The 20,678-nt window shown below is 42.2% G+C and overlaps 1 protein-coding gene across 1 annotated transcript in view; it reads right to left on the bottom strand.

The window, feature by feature from the left end:
• Positions 1-538: 538 nt before the first annotated feature.
• Positions 539-20,678, bottom strand: part of polr1b (RNA polymerase I subunit B) — a 43,571-nt gene continuing 23,431 nt past the window's right edge. The window contains exons 10-15 of the mRNA XM_034185046.1: positions 11,454-11,587; positions 11,203-11,370; positions 10,909-11,065; positions 10,579-10,775; positions 10,233-10,483; positions 539-1,421 (exon numbers count right to left, since the gene is read on the bottom strand). Of these exons, the coding sequence (XP_034040937.1) occupies positions 539-1,421; positions 10,233-10,483; positions 10,579-10,775; positions 10,909-11,065; positions 11,203-11,370; positions 11,454-11,587 (1,790 nt within the window). The remainder of the gene's footprint in view (positions 1,422-10,232; positions 10,484-10,578; positions 10,776-10,908; positions 11,066-11,202; positions 11,371-11,453; positions 11,588-20,678) is intronic.

The following is a 20,678-nucleotide window of genomic DNA, read 5'->3' as shown; positions in this document are numbered from 1 at the left end:
TTGTATAGCATTGCTGACAAACTGGACATCCTGTAATTTCTTTCTTTTAAATTCAGACAAGACTGATTTGATGGTCACTGGTCTCACAAGACAGACATCAGTTAATCAGCTAACAATGCCGGATGCAAGTCATTGATGGTAGAAAGCAAATAATAATAATAAAAAAAAAAACTCAAAATGATGTTTGATTCCACACACGGTTTGCTTTGTGTGTTTATTTCATCAGTGACCTGCTTTCAGGTTATTTCCACTAAGTAGCAGGATTATTAGAAGCAAATGTTGGTTGTTCTATAGATCCATTACATTTACAACACTTACATTACAACACAAATATCTGAAGACATTTTGGCAGAGCTATGTGTTCAGAGTATTGTTTGATAGTTCTGACAGACATGGTAAGTAAAACATTTTCTGTAAAGTAGCTCAACGCCTCAAGTATCTGATTTCTGCATCAAGAATTTGTATTTGTTCTGCAACATGTTTGATTTTGGCAGATGGGCAAGATATGAAGTAATAGTTGAAAAGGCATCTTCACCACTCATTTGATTTCTAACTTGACTTTTATGTTCATTGCTGCGAGCTCGGCTACAAAGTAGCGGAAGACATAAGGAACAGAAATCGAGTCAATGGAGTCACTTTTACCACACAGGGTACAGATGGTCTTACGGTGGCGCATGGCTGACCAGTAGGGTGGTGGTTTCTCTAACAGAGGGGAGAGCAAGCTGCCACAGTCAACACACACCTGAGTCACTGAACGGTCCGAGCAGTTAAAGAGCCGATCGTGGAGCAGGAAGGAAGAACCATGAGCCAACAGAGCGTCTCGCTCCATCTCCCCAAAACGGATGCCTCCCTGGATGTTCCTTCCTCCTACTGGCTGATTGGTCACCTTGTCTCGTGCTCCTGTGGTCCTCACCTGGAACTTGTCGGAGACCATATGACGAAGCCGCTGATAGTAGACAACACCAATGAAAATGTCCGCCTCTAGCTCCTGACCACTCAAGCCGCTGTAAAGTCGCTCTGTTCCATAGTAGTTGTAGCCACCGGCCTGAAGCATTTTACCGAAGTAGTCCAGTGCCGATTCCTCCTCAGAAAAGGTGAATGGTGTAGCATCATGGCTTAGGCCATGCAAGGAGGCAGACTTTCCAGCCATGCTTTCAATTAGCATCCCGATGGTCATACGGGAAGGGAAGCCATGAGGGTTGAACAGGATGTCAGGAGTCATGCCGCTCTCTGTGAAGGGCATGTCCTCTGCCGGCCACAGACGGCTTAGGATCCCCTTCTGTCCGTGGCGGCTGGCAAACTTATCACCAATGGTTGGGTTTCTTGGTATTCGAACAGTGATGCAGACACGCTTAAAGCGGCCTGAGCCGCCGTCGTTACTACAAACTTTTATATTGTCGACAACACAGGCCTCCTGGTTCCTATTGGCGGGGAGACAAAAAAATTAAACATTACTGGTTTCACGTTTACCATTTTTACAATTGCAAAAAAGTGAACCAAGAACATCAACAGTGGTATATATTGTAGCGAAGATACAGTCATTTAGAATTAATCCAATAAAGTGCATTAATTCTCTTCCCTAAAAGGATGATCTCAAACTGAGAAAAGACTGGTGTTACACTTTTGGCCTCCTGGTTTGGTCTCCTAAACACTCAGCCTCCACATCCCATCAGATTTACCATTACTTGTAATTCAGTTTTTCTTCAAAAGATGTCCCTGGAACCTACCAGGGAGTGTAAGTTATCGGACACTTTAATTGCCAGACATCAATGCAAGAAGCTTTCCAGACCATCCAGAATGTCTCCTCAAAGATAACAAGGCAATAAACTCAGAACCTTGACAAAACCAGTTTTCCTACAGGTTTTAACAATAAAAAAAAAAAAACACAACCACTTTGTGTTGCAAAGAACATTCTTTTATCCATGTATGAAAGTTAGAATGTTGTTCTTGTGTGCATAATTAAGCAAAAACACTATTTGGATATATCCAATTTAACCTGACATGTTTCCTTTTATAATGTGGTGTATGTTAATGTGATTCTTGAATTATTAATGCTTTGCCATGATGAAATGTTTTCTTTAATCGATTAACAGCTTGGGACTCCGGCAAGGGCGGTCGCATCTCCTCCTCCCTTCCCCTTCTGGGGTGCTGCGCAGTTTTAGCTGCGGCTCCCCATACTCACATCACCTCCTTTCAGAAAACGGACTGTTTCAAAGTTTAGTGCACATAAAGAATGTCAAATGTATATGTGTTGTTTTTAATTCTGTTGTGTGCCATTATTACGGTAAACAAGTAATAATTGTGGATTAATTGCTGTCTGTGGTAATTTGAGTGTGGACTTAATCTCGTTGTTGTTACACTCGTGTAATGACAATAATAAATCTCTTATCCATTTGTTTTCCAACACTCTAATCATATTTGTGCAGTTTAAAAGAACATAATAACAAAATGTCAATATATTTGAAGTATCTGAACCACTGAGTGAAATCACACACCAAATGGGTGGAGCTTAGTGATGTAGAGTCCACTTTAGAAGGCCAAGAACAAACAGGTCTCTCTTGTTTTTGTGCCCATTCTGTTTTTACTCTTACTCTCTTGTTTTTCTCTTTTGCAAGTGCTTCTTTTCTTTGTGACTAAGCAGTAGGGATGTGAATCGTACAACTCACGATTCAATTCGATTCCGATTCTTTGGGTGACGATTCGATTCAGAATCGATTTTCGATTGAAAGCGCTCTGAGAAATAGTTATATTACTTAGAAAATGTTTATGTTTAAGAAAATGCAGCTTTACAAGGTTAATCAAGTGATTCTAGATGTAAATTTATTTATCTGCTTTGCTTGTTCAGAGTTGGCTGACAGTTTAGTGAAGCGCTGGTCACTAGTCGGCAGAGACCGCTGCTCCACTTCTTTCCGGATAATGACGTAGCATGTGGGCTTGCGGATTTGAAGTGTTTCTGAAGTACTTGACTTTAATTTTGCAGATTTTGCACACTGCATAAATCATGTCAAGCTCCTTCTTACGCAGCAAATAATAAAATCCAAAATGCGCCCAAACATTTGCCTTCAGCAAAGACGGTGCTAGCTGAATTAGCTCTTCGTCCACCATGCTAAGCTGCAGCTCAAGAATGTTTGAAGCATGCTGGACCCTCCCCTCGCGGGGACGCTGTAGTACGGAGGCCGTTGCCTGACAAACAGTACACGCAGCGAGTAAGCAAGAAAATGTTTAAAGAAAATGCTTTTTAAAAATTGATTCTTGGACATTTTGGATCGATTCAGAATTGTAATAAATAAGAATCATGATTCGGACGTGAATCGATTTTTTTTCCCGGCACCCCTATTAAACAGGCCCGTTAGCTAAAAGCTACCACACGGTTTCGTTGTTCTTCATGTTCTCTGTTATTTCAGTACTTTTAAACTTTTGACAGCAACGTGCAAGCCTGATAACTTAAGGCTTGTCAAGTTTTTCACTTTTGTAGACAACTTCCTAGCAGAATTTTTCAGAATAACAGTGAAATTACAGAAAAGCAGCTTTTTCCTTTCCTGTAATTTTATGTCACTTTCAAGCCTTTAACTTTTTCTAAATTTACAAAGACTTTTAATCCAGTCCCACAAGTTGTTGAGGACACCAGAGTACCATTATTAACAAACACCTAAAACTTCATCCGCGGGTCAAGTGAGCCAAGACTGACCTGAAGAACCAGTCTGTCCTGCTGGCAAACCAAGCCTAAACCACGTCTAGCATCACCGGGGAAAACCAGCGGTTCAACCCCAGAAACAGGCAAGCTCAGACCGAAACCAGCCCATCAGCAACCAACGAGATCGACTGTTCATCTTCCAAGAACCAGCTAAATGACCCATCAAAGTGGTACAAGGTGGCTTCATATAGTTTTGTTTGATAATTTTCTTCAAAATTTTCTTCCTCAAAATTCTTACCTAAATTCCAATCAGATTTATTAATTTAATTACTTCAACTTTGTTTCACTGCTTTCTTTCGATGTCTCATGAGTAACAAAATGTGTCCATAATATAACTACTGTTCATTTCCTCAAAATTTCAGTAACCTGTTCATTTCTAGTACAATTGTACATAAATATCCCTGCAGTGGTTTTATTGCGTTCAGGTGGAAACAGTGTTGGTCAATCGTAGAAGTTACAACTTTGAGATTTGAGACTAATGATTACTGATTAATTACTGATTGTTTAAATGAAAGTTCCTGATCTTCAAAACTAGGTGGTGTCCTGATAACTCTTAGGTAATTAAATATCATTACAATTAAATATTGCTTTACTAATAAGACGGGAATACCTTGGCCTCCATAAAGCGGACTTTTTAATATTAAAGATTAATACATTTTAATATTCAAATTCATTACATTTTTCATCCGCCCATTTGTTCCAAATTATTAAATCTTAAAATTACTTATTTTGGTGCCCCGCTGGTGAGGCCCAGTCCAATTTAGGATCTTAATAATTATTCAATATTTAAACTTGCTACATCTTATGTTGCCACCCTGTGCAGCAAAGTTAACATTGGCAAATTATTATTTTTAATTATGCTACAATAGTCAGGCCTGTATGTATTTGGACAGTGGCATGGCTCCTGTAATTATGCCTCTGTACAGCAGTTAAGCTGAATGAAGCAACAGGTGACTGTAGTGGGGATGTATCTCACAGATAAGATTCAATCTATAAAATTTATTTAATCGGAATCTAGCCAAAAATAAAAGTGATTTGCACTAATCCTTAGTTATAGAACAGAGTCAGATATAAGTCCACTTTTTAAAAAACATTTTTAAAACTGACACTTCAGGTTTAAAGTTTAAGAGCTCTGAATGTGGTAAACACTTAGTGGTCAAGTAAACATCATTACTCATCTTCAACTGCTTATCCGGGATCGGGTTGTGGGGGCAACAGCTCCAGCAGGGGACCCCCCGACTTCCCCTTCTCGTGCCACATTGACCACCGCTGACTGGGGGATCCTGAGGCATTCACAGGCCAGTGTGGAGATATACTCTCCATCTAGTCTAGTTAGTTAGTTCCCCTCCGGCAGATCCCGAGCAGCCGGGAAAGCAGGACGACTGGGTGACTGTGAGGAGGAAGCGTAGTCCTAAACAGAAGCCCCGTGTACACCGCCAACCCGTTCACATTTCTAACCGTTTATCCCCACTCAGTGACACACCCGACGAGGAACAAACTCTGGTTATTGGCGACTCTGTTTTGAGAAATGTGAAGTTAGCGACACCAGCAACCATAGTCAATTGTCTTCCGGGGGCCAGAGCAGGCGACATTGAAGGAAATGTGAAACTGCTGGCTAAGGCTAAGCGTAAATTTGGTAAGATTGTAATTCACGTCAGCAGTAATGACACCCGGTTACGCCAATCAGAGGTCACTAAAATTAACATTGAATCAATGTGTAACTTTGCAAAAACAATGTCGGACTCTGTAGTTTTCTCTGGGCCCCTCCCCAATCGGACCGGGAGTGACATGTTTAGCCGCATGTTCTCCTTGAATTGCTGGCTGTCTGAGTGGTGTCCAAAAAATGAGGTGGGCTTCATAGATAATTGGCAAAGCTTCTGGGGAAAACCTGGTCTTGTTAGAAGAGACGGCATCCATCCCACTTTGGATGGAGCAGCTCTCATTTCTAGAAATCTGGCCAATTTTCTTAAATCCTCCAAACCGTGACTATCCAGGGTTGGGACCAGGAAGCAGAGTTGTAGTCTTACACACCTCTCTGCAGCTTCTCTCCCCCTGCCATCCCCTCATTACCCCATCCCCGTAGAGATGGTGCCTGCTCCACCGTAACCACAGACTAAAACAGTTAAATGTGGTCTATTAAACATTAGATCTCTCTCTTCTAAGTCCCTGTTAGTAAATGATATAATAATTGATCAACATATTGATTTATTCTGCCTTACAGAAACCTGGTTACAGCAGGATGAATGTGTTAGTTTAAATGAGTCAACACCCCCGAGTCACACTAACTGCCAGAACACTCGTAGCACGGGCCGAGGCGGAGGATTAGCAGCAATCTTCCACTCCAGCTTATTAATTAATCAAAAACCCAGACAGAGCTTTAATTCATTTGAAAGCTTGACTCTTAGTCTTGTCCATCCAAATTGGAAGTCCCAAAAAACAGTTTTATTTGTTGTTATCTATCGTCCACCTGGTCGTTACTGTGAGTTTCTCTGTGAATTTTCGGACCTTTTGTCTGACTTAGTGCTTAGCTCAGATAAGATAATTATAATGGGCGATTTTAACATCCACACAGATGCTGAGAATGACAGTCTCAACACTGCATTTAATCTATTGTTAGACTCGATTGGCTTTGCTCAAAATGTAAATGAGTCCACCCACCACTTTAATCATACCTTAGATCTTGTTCTGACTTATGGTATGGAAATTGAAGACTTAACAGTATTCCCTGAAAACCCCCTTCTGTCTGATCATTTCTTAATAACATTTACATTTACTCTGATGGACTACCCAGCAGTGGGGAATAAGTTTCATTACAGTAGAAGTCTTTCAGAAAGCGCTGTAACTAGGTTTAAGGATATGATTCCTTCTTTATGTTCTCCAATGCCATATACCAACACAGGGCAGAGTAGCTACCTAAACTCTGTAAGTGAGATAGAGTATCTCGTCAATAGTTTTATATCCTCATTGAGGACAACTTTGGATGCTGTAGCTCCTCTGAAAAAGAGAGCCTTAAATCAGAAGTGCCTGACTCCGTGGTATAACTCACAAACTCGCAGCTTAAAGCCGATAACCCATAAGTTGGAGAGGAAATGGCGTCTCACTAATTTAGAAGATCTTCACTTACCCTGGAAAAAGAGTCTGTTGCTTTATAAAAAAGCCCTCCGTAAAGCTAGGACATCTTACTACTCATCACTAATTGAAGAAAATAAGAACAACCCCAGGTTTCTTTTCAGCACTGTAGCCAGGCTGACAAAGAGTCAGAGCTCTATTGAGCCGAGTATTCCTTTAATTTTAACTAGTAATGACTTCATGACTTTCTTTGCTAATAAAATTTTAATTATTAGAGAAAAAATTACTCATAACCATCCCAAAGACATATCGTTCTCTTTGGCTGCTTTCAGTGATGCCGGTATTTGGTTAGACTCTTTCTCTCCGATTGTTCTGTCTGAGTTATTTTCATTAGTTACTTCCTCCAAACCATCAACATGTCTATTAGACCCCATTCCTACCAGGCTGCTCAAGGAAGCCCTACCATTAATTAATGCTTCGATCTTAAATATGATCAATCTATCTTTATTAGTTGGCTATGTACCACAGGCTTTTAAGGTGGCAGTAATTAAACCATTACTTAAAAAGCCATCACTTGACCCAGCTATCTTAGCTAATTATAGGCCAATCTCCAACCTTGCTTTTCTCTCAAAAATTCTTGAAAGGGTAGTTGTAAAACAGCTAACTGATCATCTGCAGAGGAATGGTCTATTTGAAGAGTTTCAGTCAGGGTTTAGAATTCATCATAGTACAGAAACAGCATTAGTGAAGGTTACAAATGATCTTCTTATGGCCTCAGACAGTGGACTCATCTCTGTGCTTATTCTGTTAGACCTCAGTGCTGCTTTTGATACTGCTGACCATAAAATTTTATTACAGAGATTAGAGCATGCCATAGGTATTAAAGGCACTGCGCTGCGGTGGTTTGAATCATATTTATCTAATAGATTACAATTTGTTCATGTAAATGGGGAATCTTCTTCACAGACTAAGGTTAATTATGGAGTTCCACAAGGTTCTGTGCTAGGACCAATTTTATTCACTTTACACATGCTTCCCTTAGGCAGTATTATTAGACAGCATTGCTTAAATTTTCATTGTTACGCAGATGATACCCAGCTTTATCTATCCATGAAGCCAGAGGACACACACCAATTAGCTAAACTGCAGGATTGTCTTACAGACATAAAGACATGGATGACCTCTAATTTCCTGCTTTTAAACTCAGATAAAACTGAAGTTATTGCACTTGGCCCCACAAATCTTAGAAACATGGTGTCTAACCAGATCCTTACTCTGGATGGCATTACCCTGACCTCTAGTAATACTGTGAGAAATCTTGGAGTCATTTTTTATCATATATGTCATTCAATGCGCATATTAAACAAATATGTAGGACTGCTTTTTTGCATTTGCGCAATATCTCTAAAATTAGAAAGGTCTTGTCTCAGAGTGATGCTGAAAAACTAATTCATGCATTTATTTCCTCTAGGCTGGACTATTGTAATTCATTATTATCAGGTTGTCCTAAAAGTTCCCTGAAAAGCCTTCAGTTAATTCAAAATGCTGCAGCTAGAGTACTGACGGGGACTAGAAGGAGAGAGCATATTTCACCCATATTGGCCTCTCTTCATTGGCTTCCTGTTAATTCTAGAATATAATTTAAAATTATTCTTCTTACTTATAAGGTTTTGAATAATCAGGTCCCATCTTATCTTAGGGACCTCATTGTACCATATCACCCCAATAGAGCACTTCGCTCTCAGACTGCAGACTTACTTGTAGTTCCTAGGGTTTTTAAGAGTAGAATGGGAGGCAGAGCCTTCAGCTTTCAGGCTCCTCTCCTGTGGAACCAGCTCCCAATTCGGATCAGGGAGACAGACACCCTCTCTACTTTTAAGATTAGGCTTAAAACTTTCCTTTTTGCCAAAGCTTATAGTTAGGGCTGGATCAGGTGACCCTGAACCATCCCTTAGTTATGCTGCTATAGACTTAGACTACTGGGGGGTTCCCATGATGCACTGAGTGTTTCTTTCTCTTTTTGCTCTGTATGCACCACTCTGCATTTAATCATTAGTGACTGATCTCTGCTCCCCTCCACAGCATGTCTTTCCTGGTTCTCTCCCTCAGCCCCAACCAGTCCCAGCAGAAGACTGCCCCTCCCTGAGCCTGGTTCTGCTGGAGGTTTCTTCCTGTTAAAAGGGAGTTTTTCCCTTCTCACTGTCGCCAAGTGCTTGCTCACAGGGGGTCGTTTTGACCGCTGGGGTTTTTCCGTAATTATTGTATGGCTTTGCCTTACAATATAAAGCGCCTTGGGGCAACTGTTTGTTGTGATTTGGCGCTATATAAATAAAATTGATTTGATTTGATCTAGTCCTGGGTCTCCTCCCAGATGGACAGGTTTTATTTTATTGGTATCCCAGCGTATATATATATATATATATATATATATATATATATATATATATATATATATATATATATATATATATATATATATATATATATATATATATATATATATATATATATATATATATATATATATATATATATATATATATATATATACACACAGTAGTGTTCAGAATAATAGTAGTGCTATGTGACTAAAAAGATTAATCCAGGTTTTGAGTATATTTCTTATTGTTACATGGGAAACAAGGTACTAGTAGATTCAGTAGATTCTCACAAATCCAACAAGACCAAGCATTCATGATATGCACACTCTTAAGGCTATGAAATTGGGCTATTAGTAAAAAAAAAGTAGAAAAGGGGGTGTTCACAATAATAGTAGCATCTGCTGTTGATGCTACAAACTCAAAACTATTATGTTCAAACTGCTTTTTTATCAATCCTGTGAATCACTAAACTAGTATTTAGTTGTATAACCACAGTTTTTCATGATTTCTTCACATCTGCGAGGCATTAATTCTGTTGGTTTGGTTTAAAATCAACAAGAACTTCATTCAAGCTACACTTTGAACATACTTCGAGGGGATAAATTGCTGAAGCCACAGCAGAAAACCCAAGAAAACATGCAGAAAGTGTCCTTTACAAGCGCATCTGGTGTTACTGCTGGCAGACGACTGGAAGTGGCCGAGTGGCTGAAATCTCGGGGTCGCAAGCTCACAAACAGAACTCAATAGAATGAGCTCGAGTTGGCATTCCAGTCTCTCTACTTTTATGTCATCAATAAATGTACGTAAGCTGCAATATCAAAAGTAACACAACTACTATCCCCCGGGGGTTCTTACAGACGTGTTTGATAGCATGAGATAGCACATACTTGACATGCCACATTGGACTCATGCCTACGGAAAACTAAGTGACAGCGGTTTTTATCCAGTAATACAATCATCATGTCTTAAAAAACATGTAGGTAGGATTTGGTACAAGGATGATGTGATACTAATTCCTTTACTAACGCCTTGAAAAAGATGTAAAATAAATCCTTCACATTGCAAAATTAGGAAACGCTGACACTCACTTGTAGAAGGTGATGAAGCTCTGGCCTGTGTTGAGGTTGATGTAACTGTAGAAGGGGTCTCCACAGTGAAGTGTTGACCCAATGCGGGGCAGTCCATCACCATCCAGTCTGTCGTTGACTCTGGTATCTCCCAGTTTGGTCCCGAACACTACACCTTCTTCTCCCTTCACCTTGTCAGCCAGGTCCACAAGCTCTGTCTTATAGATGCAGCCATGGGCGAAACCTCGCTCCCAGGATGACTTGTTCACAATCTAATATCATCAAAGAGTGTCAGGATGTCAGTTTTTACATTTGTCCATTATTAGTATTCTAGGAGGAAGAAGTAGTTAAATTATTGTATCCTTGCCATGGCATCTTCCATGTCATAGCCCGTGTAGGATATGACAGCCACGATGGCATTCGTGCCGCTGGGGTAGTTGTCCAGGTTATAGTGGTCGTACATGTAGGGCCTGACCAATGGGCTCTGTGGTGTCTGCAGCCGGTACAGCTTGTTATCAGATCGATCCATGAATGCGTGCAGGGGGAAACCCATTGTCTGTTTTCCTGAAAAACAGTTGAATCATGACCACTAGGTGAAACACATACAGAGGTTATTCCTGATTGAAATTTATGAAATTCAAGGTGCCTTCAATACATGATGGAATTTTGTCTTTCAGATCAGTGGTCTCTGACTTACCCATCTGACACTGGTACATATTCCTAGGACTCTGGTTGTGGTCAGAGAATGGGATGAAGTTTGCGACCACACTCAGCATACTATGAGGGAAGAGCTCCTGGTGTGTCGTCACACCTGGTTCAATCTCATTCTCCATGATGCCTACACTGATGTAAAGCTGAAGTTGCATAAAAAAAAGGAAGAAAAAAAGATGCTCTTATGTAATTTTTCTTTTTGTCCATTAAGCAAAACAACCCATCATTTTGACTTAAACACTTCAATTACTGGAATTAAAGCTGTATTTTGTAAATTTACCTGTTCAAATGTGCCAATCAATTCCTCTTTGCCAAGCGCTAGGTTGTGAACAGGTCGCACCATGCGACAGGGTGTGGTAAAGAGGTACAGGCCTGGGTACAAGCTAGCCTTGCCGGTTTTGGGAACAAGGACAACCTCAGTCCACGGAGGGATCTTCTCTCTCATTACCTGAATGTACATGTTTGAAGTACACTGATAGACTGTACACACAAAAGTCAACAGTAAACCCACTTTGTATATTCATACTGTACCTTAAACCTACGCAATGAGTCAACCACAATGGGAGCCAACTCATGCTCCACCCATCCGGCCATAGACCCATCCAGAACGACAGGGTAACAGTCTGAAAAAGCCTGTCCAGGAGCTCCCTCCACTGGAGTAACACCTTGGCCACCACAAAGAAAGATTATGGTTTAAAAATGTTTGGTTCAGACTGTTACAGCACAGAAGTAAAAGGAATTTTCCAGAAATGCACCTGTTAACTTCCTCAGGGAGAGAGAGAGAGAAAAAAAAAATTGCCAAAATTTGCATTTGCCAAATATGAGCACATGTGCGCAGAGACACTTACAATCATGAATAATTTGATGTTGTGTTGCTAACTGGGACGTTAAAAAACGTGCAACATGTCCTTTAAGGGTGCATCAAGCACTCTTTGTGCAAAATACGCATGTTCCTATTGTACAACATGTACAGGAAGCAAAACGAAGAGGCTGACTACACAGAACATCCAAACCCAGTGTGTAGAACACTCTTTAACCGCCAGTTTTCTTTTTTGCATAATTTGTTTTTCTCCAGACGCTGGTTCAACAATAGTGGCAAATGCCATAACATGGAGCTGCACAAAATTATAAAAATCTCCAGCTCCCTAATCCCTAACAGTACAGACCACAATACAGAACATGTTGTCAATTCAACCAATCAATAGCTTATAACCAATAACCATATGGAAAGTAGTATTTCATTTTTAATTATACACTAAAAAAATTAAAAGGGATTCACTCATATTTAATTATTTTCTTTCATTTATAAACTTTTGGCAAATATTTAATTATTTTTGCTTCTTTTATGTATAACCTTTTGGCAGATGTTTAATTAAGCATGAAAAAATTATTCATTTACTTTTGAAACATGCTACATTTATTCAAGAAGTTTTGTTTTTCAGCTTGCATTTTAACTATGGATTTTCTTTAACTTCAATTCATTGTCAAATCACAGCCTAAGTCACCAAAGTGCTGCACATGTAATCAGGGTGTATTCACACCAGGCACTCCATACTGTGTCGGGTTCGCTTGGCAACTGTGAGTGTTCTGGGCCATTCCCGGGCACGGCACGCTTTACGAGGGTAGGCTGAAAAGTTCTAAGGCTAACCAAGAAGGAGAAATGCCATTTCAATAAAACTTGGCATGCATTAAGTTGAACTCTTCTGATGACTAACTGTGTTATTTTCTTCCAGGTTGTGAGGTAGTTTGTGGTTCATAGCCAAGTTTGAAAGTTCGTGGTAGAGGGAAACGGCAAAAATGGACAAAATCTGGCATTGTGGTGTGATTAAGTACCTGCATAAGAAGGGGTTAAAGCCCAAGGACATTCATGCGGATATGGTTGCTACATTAGGGGATGAAGCTCCCTCCATATCTACAGTGCAGAAGTGGGCAGCTGAATTTAAGAGGGGCAGAGAGAGCCTTGAAGACGACCCAAGGTCTGGGCGGCCTGAAACAGCCACAACCCAGAAAAACATTGACCTTGTTCATGAAATGGTGATGGACGACAGACGATTAATCAGCTAGCAGATGCTGTGGGAATATCCCGTGAGAGAATTGAACACATTCTGCATGAAGAACTTGGAATGTCAAAGGTGTCAGCTCGGTGGGTGCCACGTCTTCTGACGCCTGATCAGAAACGCACCAGGCTAGTCATGTCGAAGGCAAACTTGGCGCAATTTGAAGAGGATCCAGCCAATTACATGGAACGTTTTCTTACCCAGGATGAGTGTTGGGTTCACCACTTTGAACCAGAGACAAAAAAAACAATCAATGCAGATGAGGTGATGGCTGCCGTTGGGGAATATTTTGACTCTCAAGATGAAAGCTTCTATGCCAAGGGAATCGAAGCACTCAAGCACCGCTGGAAGAAGTGTGTGGAGTTACAGGGAGACTATGTAGAAAAATAACCCTGAATTTGTTCAGTTCGACAACTGCATCATAGTCAGCCTTAGAACTTTTCAGCCTACCCTCGTACTGTGCATGGCCAGATTACCACTAACAGTGCAAGAGTATGGAACTCACATGTCAAGTCACTGGCAGGACTGGTCAATTTAACAGTTACGACTATTATTATTACTACTTGGATAATACAGTCTTCATTCAACATTTTGGTTCAAAACAGATCTGGGCCCGTATGCACGAAGCATCGCACAGTCCTCTCAAAGAGCTCCTTACTTAGCCTAGGCGAGGACCCTGGCAAGGACTCCCAGCCTAAGAGAGAACCAAGAGGTGTCTGAGAGCAACTCTGAGCAAAGAGTTGAGAGAAACTCCTATGTTAGTGAGGAGGCAGGGTTGACCCCATTGCTAGGTATGACGTGGTCCTGTAAGAGCTGTGATTGGTTGTCAAGAAAAGGAAAGGGAAAAAAAAAAAATACACTCTGCACTCCTACATATGAACGAGCAGTAAAATCAACCAATCATATAACTGCATCAAGAAATACGTAATTGTGAAAATAATTTAATGTCATGATGATGATACTCAGCAAAATTAAATTTGAGCGATCACCGGGCCAGTCGCTAAACCTGTTAATTCTTGTGCTGCAATGCATTATGGGAGTTCTTGGTTTTAAATGTTGTTATTGTGGTCCATGTTAGTTTAATAGTGTTGTTAGTGTTACTGATTTATTGTGTTTTTGTAGTTCAATTGGTTTAGTGAGTTAAGTGTCACCATAAGTGAAAAGTGTACTGTTTGATGCCATCCCTGTGTTGTTTCATCTGAAAAATAAGTGTGCCTCCTAATGGCAGAGTGCCAAAAAGACCACACGTTAACCACAAAATGAATTTTTACACAGCTTGAAGATGTCTGAACATATCTCATTCACATGCCAATTATCTACCTATTAAAAATGTGAGTGGGTGTGTGAGTTTATTAATAAATCAATGTCCGCCTCTCAACATCTTCAGGACCAGTTAACATCCTGAGCGTCTATGCTCCCACACTCTTGTTACCAACCTGAAGCAAAGGACGAGTTCTACGATTAGATCGAGACCGCAGTCCAAGCCGTACCAGCAATAGAACATCTGTTCCTACTCAGGGACTTCAACACCCGTATCGGGGCTGATCATGATTCCTGGCCTTGCTGCACTGGCCGTCACGGCATCGGCAAGCTAAATGAGAATGGACAGAGACTGCTAGAGCTCTGCTCCTACTATGACCTCTGTTTCACAAACATTTTCTTTTCCACCAAGCTTTATCATCATGTGTCATGGCGACACCCCAGGTCATGCCACTGGCATCAGCTGGACCTAGTCATCACCCGAAGGGCCTCACTGAATCATATGCTTGTCACCCAAAGCTACCACAGTGCTGACTGCGACACTGACCACTCCTTGGTCTGCAGCAAGGTGCGCCTTCAACCTAAACAGATTCATCACTCAAAGCAGAAAGGGCGCCTACGGATCAACACAGCCATGACATTGGCCCCAGACCTACGTGCATGCTTTGCCAACACCATCAATGAAGCCCTAAAGAACTGCCCGAGGGACAGTGCAGAAGCGAGGTGGAACCACATTTGAGACGCCACCTACCAAGCCGCCATGGACTCCTTTGGCAAGGAAGTGAGGCATAACCCAGACTGGTTTGAAGCAGGGATTGCCGAAATGGAACCAGCAATCACAAAGCAATCCCTCTGAGAAGACTCTGGCTGCCTACAGGAAGGCCAGAAGTGATGCCCAGCGGACTGCTCGGAAATGCGCCAACGATCATTGGCTGAGACTCTGTCAAAGCATCCAGCTTTCTGCCGACTACAGCGACATTTGCTCCATGTATGCATGCATGAAAAAAAGCCTTTCGCCCCAGCACCATCAAGATCGCTCCCCTTAAATCGGCCTCAGGTGAACTCATCACAGACCGTAGCAGGCAGATGGAGAGATGGGGAGAGCACTACAAGGATCTGTACTCCAGAGAGAACACCGTCACTGACACAGTAGTTGAGAACACCGTCACTGACACAGTAGTTGAGAACACCACTCCCTTGCCTGTCATGGAGGAGCTTGATGCTCCACCCTCTGTTGAGGAACTACGAAAGGCCATTGACTCCCTTGCCTGTGGCAAAGCACCAGGAAGAGATGGCATCCCCTCAGAGATCATTAAGGCTGGGAAAGACACCTCTCTCTTACAACACCTCCATGAACTCCTGCTACAGTGCTGGGAAGAAGGGACAGTGCCCCAAGAAATGTGAGACGCAAATATCATCACGCTGTATAAGAACAAAGGTGACCGTAGCGATTGCAACAACTATCGCGGAATCTCCCTGCTCAGCACTGTTGGCAAGGCCTTTACACAAGTCGCCCCGAATCGCCTACAGTCTCTCACCGAAAGGGTATACCTTGAGGCAGAGTGTGGCTTCAGAGCTGGAAGATCAACAGTCGACATGGCGTTCCCACTTCGACAACTCCAGGAGAAGTGCCGCGAGAAATGCCGACCCCTGTACATCACCTTCATCAATCTGAGAAAGGCATTCGATCTTGTCAGTAGACAAGGTCTCTTCACCTTACTCCAGAGGATTGGATGCCCTCCCAATCTACTGAAAATGATCACGTCCTTCCATGAGGAGATGAAAGGTACTGTCCAGTATGATGGCTCATCCTCAGAACCCATTCCAATCAAGAGCGGGGTGAAACAGGGCTGCGTGCTCGCATCAACACTCTTCGGCATCTTCTTCTTGCTGCTGCTGAGACACGCCTTCAACCAGACTGAAGATGGAGTCTTCATTCACACAAGAAGTGATGGCAACCTCTTCAACCTGGCCCGCCTCCGTGCAAAGACCAAGGTAAGGAAATTTCTCATGAGAGAGCTGCTGTTCGCAGATGATGCTGCCCTTACCACACATACAGAGGAAGCCTTACAAGGCTTATCAACAGCTTTGTTTCTGCCTGCACTGAATTTGGTCTCACCATAAGCATCAAGAAAACCAACATTATGGGTCAAGATGTCAGTAACGCCCCCCACATAACCATCTGTCACCATACCCTTGAAGTGACTGAAACCTTCACTTACCTGGGCTCTACCATCTCTAGTAACCTCTCACTTGACACCAAGCTTAACATAAGGATTGGCAAAACATCATCAGCAATGGCTCATCTGGCAAAGAGAGTGTGGGACAACTCCATGCTGACTACCAACACCAAGATGAAAGTGCACCAGGTCTTTCACTCTCCTCTATGGCAGCGAAACATGGACCCCGTATTCCCATCAAGAACGCAGGTTGAACGCCTTCCATCTGCGCTGCCTCAGATGACTCCTGGGCATCACCTGGCAGGACCGTGTCCCAAACATCGAAGTACTGGCTCGGGCAGGAGCCCCAAGCATGTTTGCCCTACTTAGCCAAAGATGGCTACGCTGGCTCAGTCATGTTGTCCGCATGGATGACGGCCGTAACCCCAAAGATATGCTGTATGGCGAGCTAGCCACTGGCTCCAGACCGACAGGACGGCCTGCACTACGCCACAAGGATGTCTGTAAGCGTGACCTCAGAGCGAGCAACATCAACCCAACAGACCTGGAAACATCAGCAGCAGACCGGGACAGCTGGCAGCTTACCACCAAGAGTGGCATCCAGCTGGCAGAAGCGAGGAGGGAGGAGCATTGGGAAGAAAGGAGACTCCAATGATGACAGCGAGCAGAGTCAGCACCCACAGAAACAGGAAATTATACCTGCAGCGCCTGCAACAGAGTGTGCCGATCCAGGATCGGGCTTTTCAGTCATAGCAGGCGCTGCAACCCAACTACTGACTGACCCATGGCGCAGCGCCATTGTCTCCCGAGACAGATTGATGTCAGAGAGATGATGTAAGTACATAATATAATTGTAAATACGTTAAAATTACATGAACGGCACAAGAAAGTGAAAACACTTACTTCCATTGTGGTCCATTTAAAAATCAAATGACAAAATAGAAGTAATCATAAAATAAAATAATACACTCAACAAAAATATAAACGCAACACTTTTGGTTTTGCTCCCATTTTGTATGAGATGAACTCAAAGATCTAAAACTTTTTCCACATACACAATATCACCATTTCCCTCAAATATTGTTCACAAACCAGTCTAAATCTGTGATAGTGAGCACTTCTCCTTTGCTGAGATAATCCATCCCACCTCACAGGTGTGCCATATCAAGATGCTGATTAGACACCATGATTAGTGCACAGGTTTTGCACGCCTCTTTCACTAATTGGCGTACAAAATGCTCAGAGCCATGGCACAATGATTTTACGTGCGCACGCAGACGGAAATGCCGCTGTGCAGAACGGAAATTGAAGAAAGATCAACTTCAAGTATCACTGGGGATTTTAAGACATTCACTTGCGAATTATCAAGATGCTGTTAAGACCACAAAATCAGAGTATATGGCAAATATTGTGTCTATAAATCTTCACAAACCCCAGGTTCTTTTTAATGTTTTGAACAAGATTGTTAACCCTATTGATTCAACTGGTACTGTTCCCTCTGTTTCTTTGTGTGAAAAATTTTGTCAGTTTTTCAGTGACAAAATTTCACTCATTCGATCTTCTTTGCCAACTGTCATCGCTGACCCCTGCATCATTCCTGAGTGCACAGCTGTTTTTAGTCAATTTGAGCCTATTTCTCTGTGTGAACTATCTAAAACTGTTCAAAATTTAAGGGTTTCAGACTGTGCACTGGATTTCCTTCCTGCTAAGCTTTTGAAAGAAGTCCTTGATTCAGTTGGCCCTTGTATTTTACAGCTGATTAATGCTTCTCTGTCTTCAGGTGTCGTTCCTTGTTCCTTTAAACAGGCCATGATACAGCCCCTTCTAAAAAAACATAATTTGGATCCTGCTATTTTTTCTAATTATAGACCCATTTCTAAGACATCATTTTTATCTAAAATACTTGAAAAGGTGGTCTATACTCAACTACAGTTGCACCTTACTGCATTTGACATAACTGAAAAGTTCCAGTCTGGTTTCAAACCTTTGCACAGCACTGAAACTGCTCTTTTAAAAGTTTTTAATGATCTTCTTTTAATCATGGACACTGGCAGCTCAGCTGTGCTTGTGCTTTTGGATTTAACTGCAGCCTTTGACACTGTTGACCACCAGGTCTTATTATCTCGCCTTGAATTGTGTGTTGGATTAAATGGCACAGTGCTCAAATGGTTTAAGTCCTATTTGACTGGTGCTTTTCTGTAAACCTTGGTCTCTTTGCATCACAGAAAGCCCCTTTGACTTGTGGAGTACCTCAGGGTTCAATTTTATTTTCGCTTTATTTGCTTCCTTTAGGATCAATTTTTAAGAAATATAACATTCAGTTTCACTGCTTTGCTGATGATGTGCAGATTTATCTACCTCTGAACCTTAAAACAAACTCATCTGCCATCCTACAGACTTGCTTTCAAGAAGTCAAAGACTGGATGTCTTTAAACTTTTTGAATCTAAATGAAAGCAAAACAGAGATTGTGGTCTTTGGTGACCTTGACCTTTCCGCCCTTGGTTCACTCGCCTCCTACTGTCGTTCATCTGCTAAGATCATTGGTGTTTTTATAGACAGCTCTTTTAAATTCGAGAAGCAGATCAACACAGTGGTCAAAACAAGTTTCTTCCAGCTTAGACTTTTAAGTAAAATCAAGCATTACCTGCCCCAAATCAGCTGGAACAGGTTGTGCACGCCTTGATTACATCTCGTTTGGACTACTGCAATTCTTTGTATGTTGGTCTTAATCAGTCGTCTCTGCATCGTCTCCAGATGGTGCAAAATGCAGCTGCGCGTCTGCTCACTGGAGCCAAACGGCACCAACACATTTCTCCTGTTTTAGCTTCACTGCACTGGTTGCCTGTTGCTTTTAGAATTGATTTTAAGATTTTGTTGCTTGTTTTTAAATCAATTCACGGTCAAGCCCCATTCTATTTATCTGATATGCTGTCATTGCATACTCCAGGAAGAGCTCTGCGCTCCGTGGACCAGAGTTTACTGGTCTGTCCCAGATCTAAGCTAAGGACCAGGGAAGACAGAGCCTTTGCTGTTGTGGGACCCAAGCTCTGGAACTCTCTGCCACTGAATGTCCGACTGGCTCCTTCAGTTGACTCTTTTAAAGACATATCTTTTTGCACTGGCTTTTAATACAAGATGAGCTGAACACTGCCACATCTTTTACTGTCTTGTTGATTTATTTTGTTCTTGTATTTAACGATATAATTTTAAATCCTTTTATTGTACAGCACTTTGGGGCAGTGTTGACTGTTTGTAAATGTGCTTTATAAATAAACCTGACCTTGACAGGTGTGCCTTAGACTGCCCACAATAAAAGGCCACTCTGAAAGGTGCAGTTTTATCACACAGCACAATGCCACAGATGTCGCAAGATTTGAGGGAGCGTGCAATTGGCATGCTGACAGCAGGAATGTCAACCAGAGCTGTTGCTCGTGTATTGAATGTTCATTTCTCTACCATAAGCCGTCTCCAAAGGCGTTTCAGAGAATTTGGCAGTACATCCGAACAGCCTCACAACCGCAGACCACGTGTAACCACACCAGCCCAGGACCTCCACAACCAGCATGTTCACCTCCAAGATCGTCTGAGATCAGCCACTTGGACAGCTCCTGAAACAATCGGTTTGCATAACCAAAGAATTTCTGCACAAACTGTCAGAAACCATCTCAGGGAAGCTCATCTGCATGCTCGTCGCCCTCATCGGGGTCTTGACCTGACTCCAGTTCGTCGTCTTAACCGACTTGAGTGGGCAAATGCTCACATTCGCTGGCGTTTGGCACGTTGGAGAGGTGTTCTCTTCACGGATGAATCCCGGTTCACACTGTCCAGGGCAGATGGCAGACAGAGTGTGTGGCGTTGGGTGGGTGAGCGGTTTTCTGATGTCAATGTTGTGGATTGAGTGGCCCATGGTGGCAGTGGGATTATGGTATGGCCAGGCGTCTGTTATGGACGAAGAACATAGGTGCATTTTATTGATGGCATTTTGAATGCACAGAGATACTGTGACGAGATCCTGAGGCCTATTGTTGTGCCATACATCCAAGAACATCACCTCATGTTGCAGCAGGATAATGCACGGCCCCATGTTGCAAGGATCTGTACACAATTCTTGGAAGCTGAAAATGTCCCAGTTCTTGCATGGCCGGCATACTCACCGGACATGTCACCCATTGAACATGTTTGGGATGCTCTGGACCAGCGTATACGACAGCGTGTACCAGTTCCTGCCAATATCCAGCAACTTCGCACAGCCACTGAA

This window comes from Thalassophryne amazonica, chromosome 13 (genome assembly GCF_902500255.1).
Source record: "Thalassophryne amazonica chromosome 13, fThaAma1.1, whole genome shotgun sequence".
Classification (NCBI taxonomy): Eukaryota; Metazoa; Chordata; class Actinopteri; order Batrachoidiformes; family Batrachoididae; genus Thalassophryne; species Thalassophryne amazonica.
Note: the sequence above shows the minus strand (reverse complement) of the source record. Positions and strands in the feature narration are given on the sequence as shown.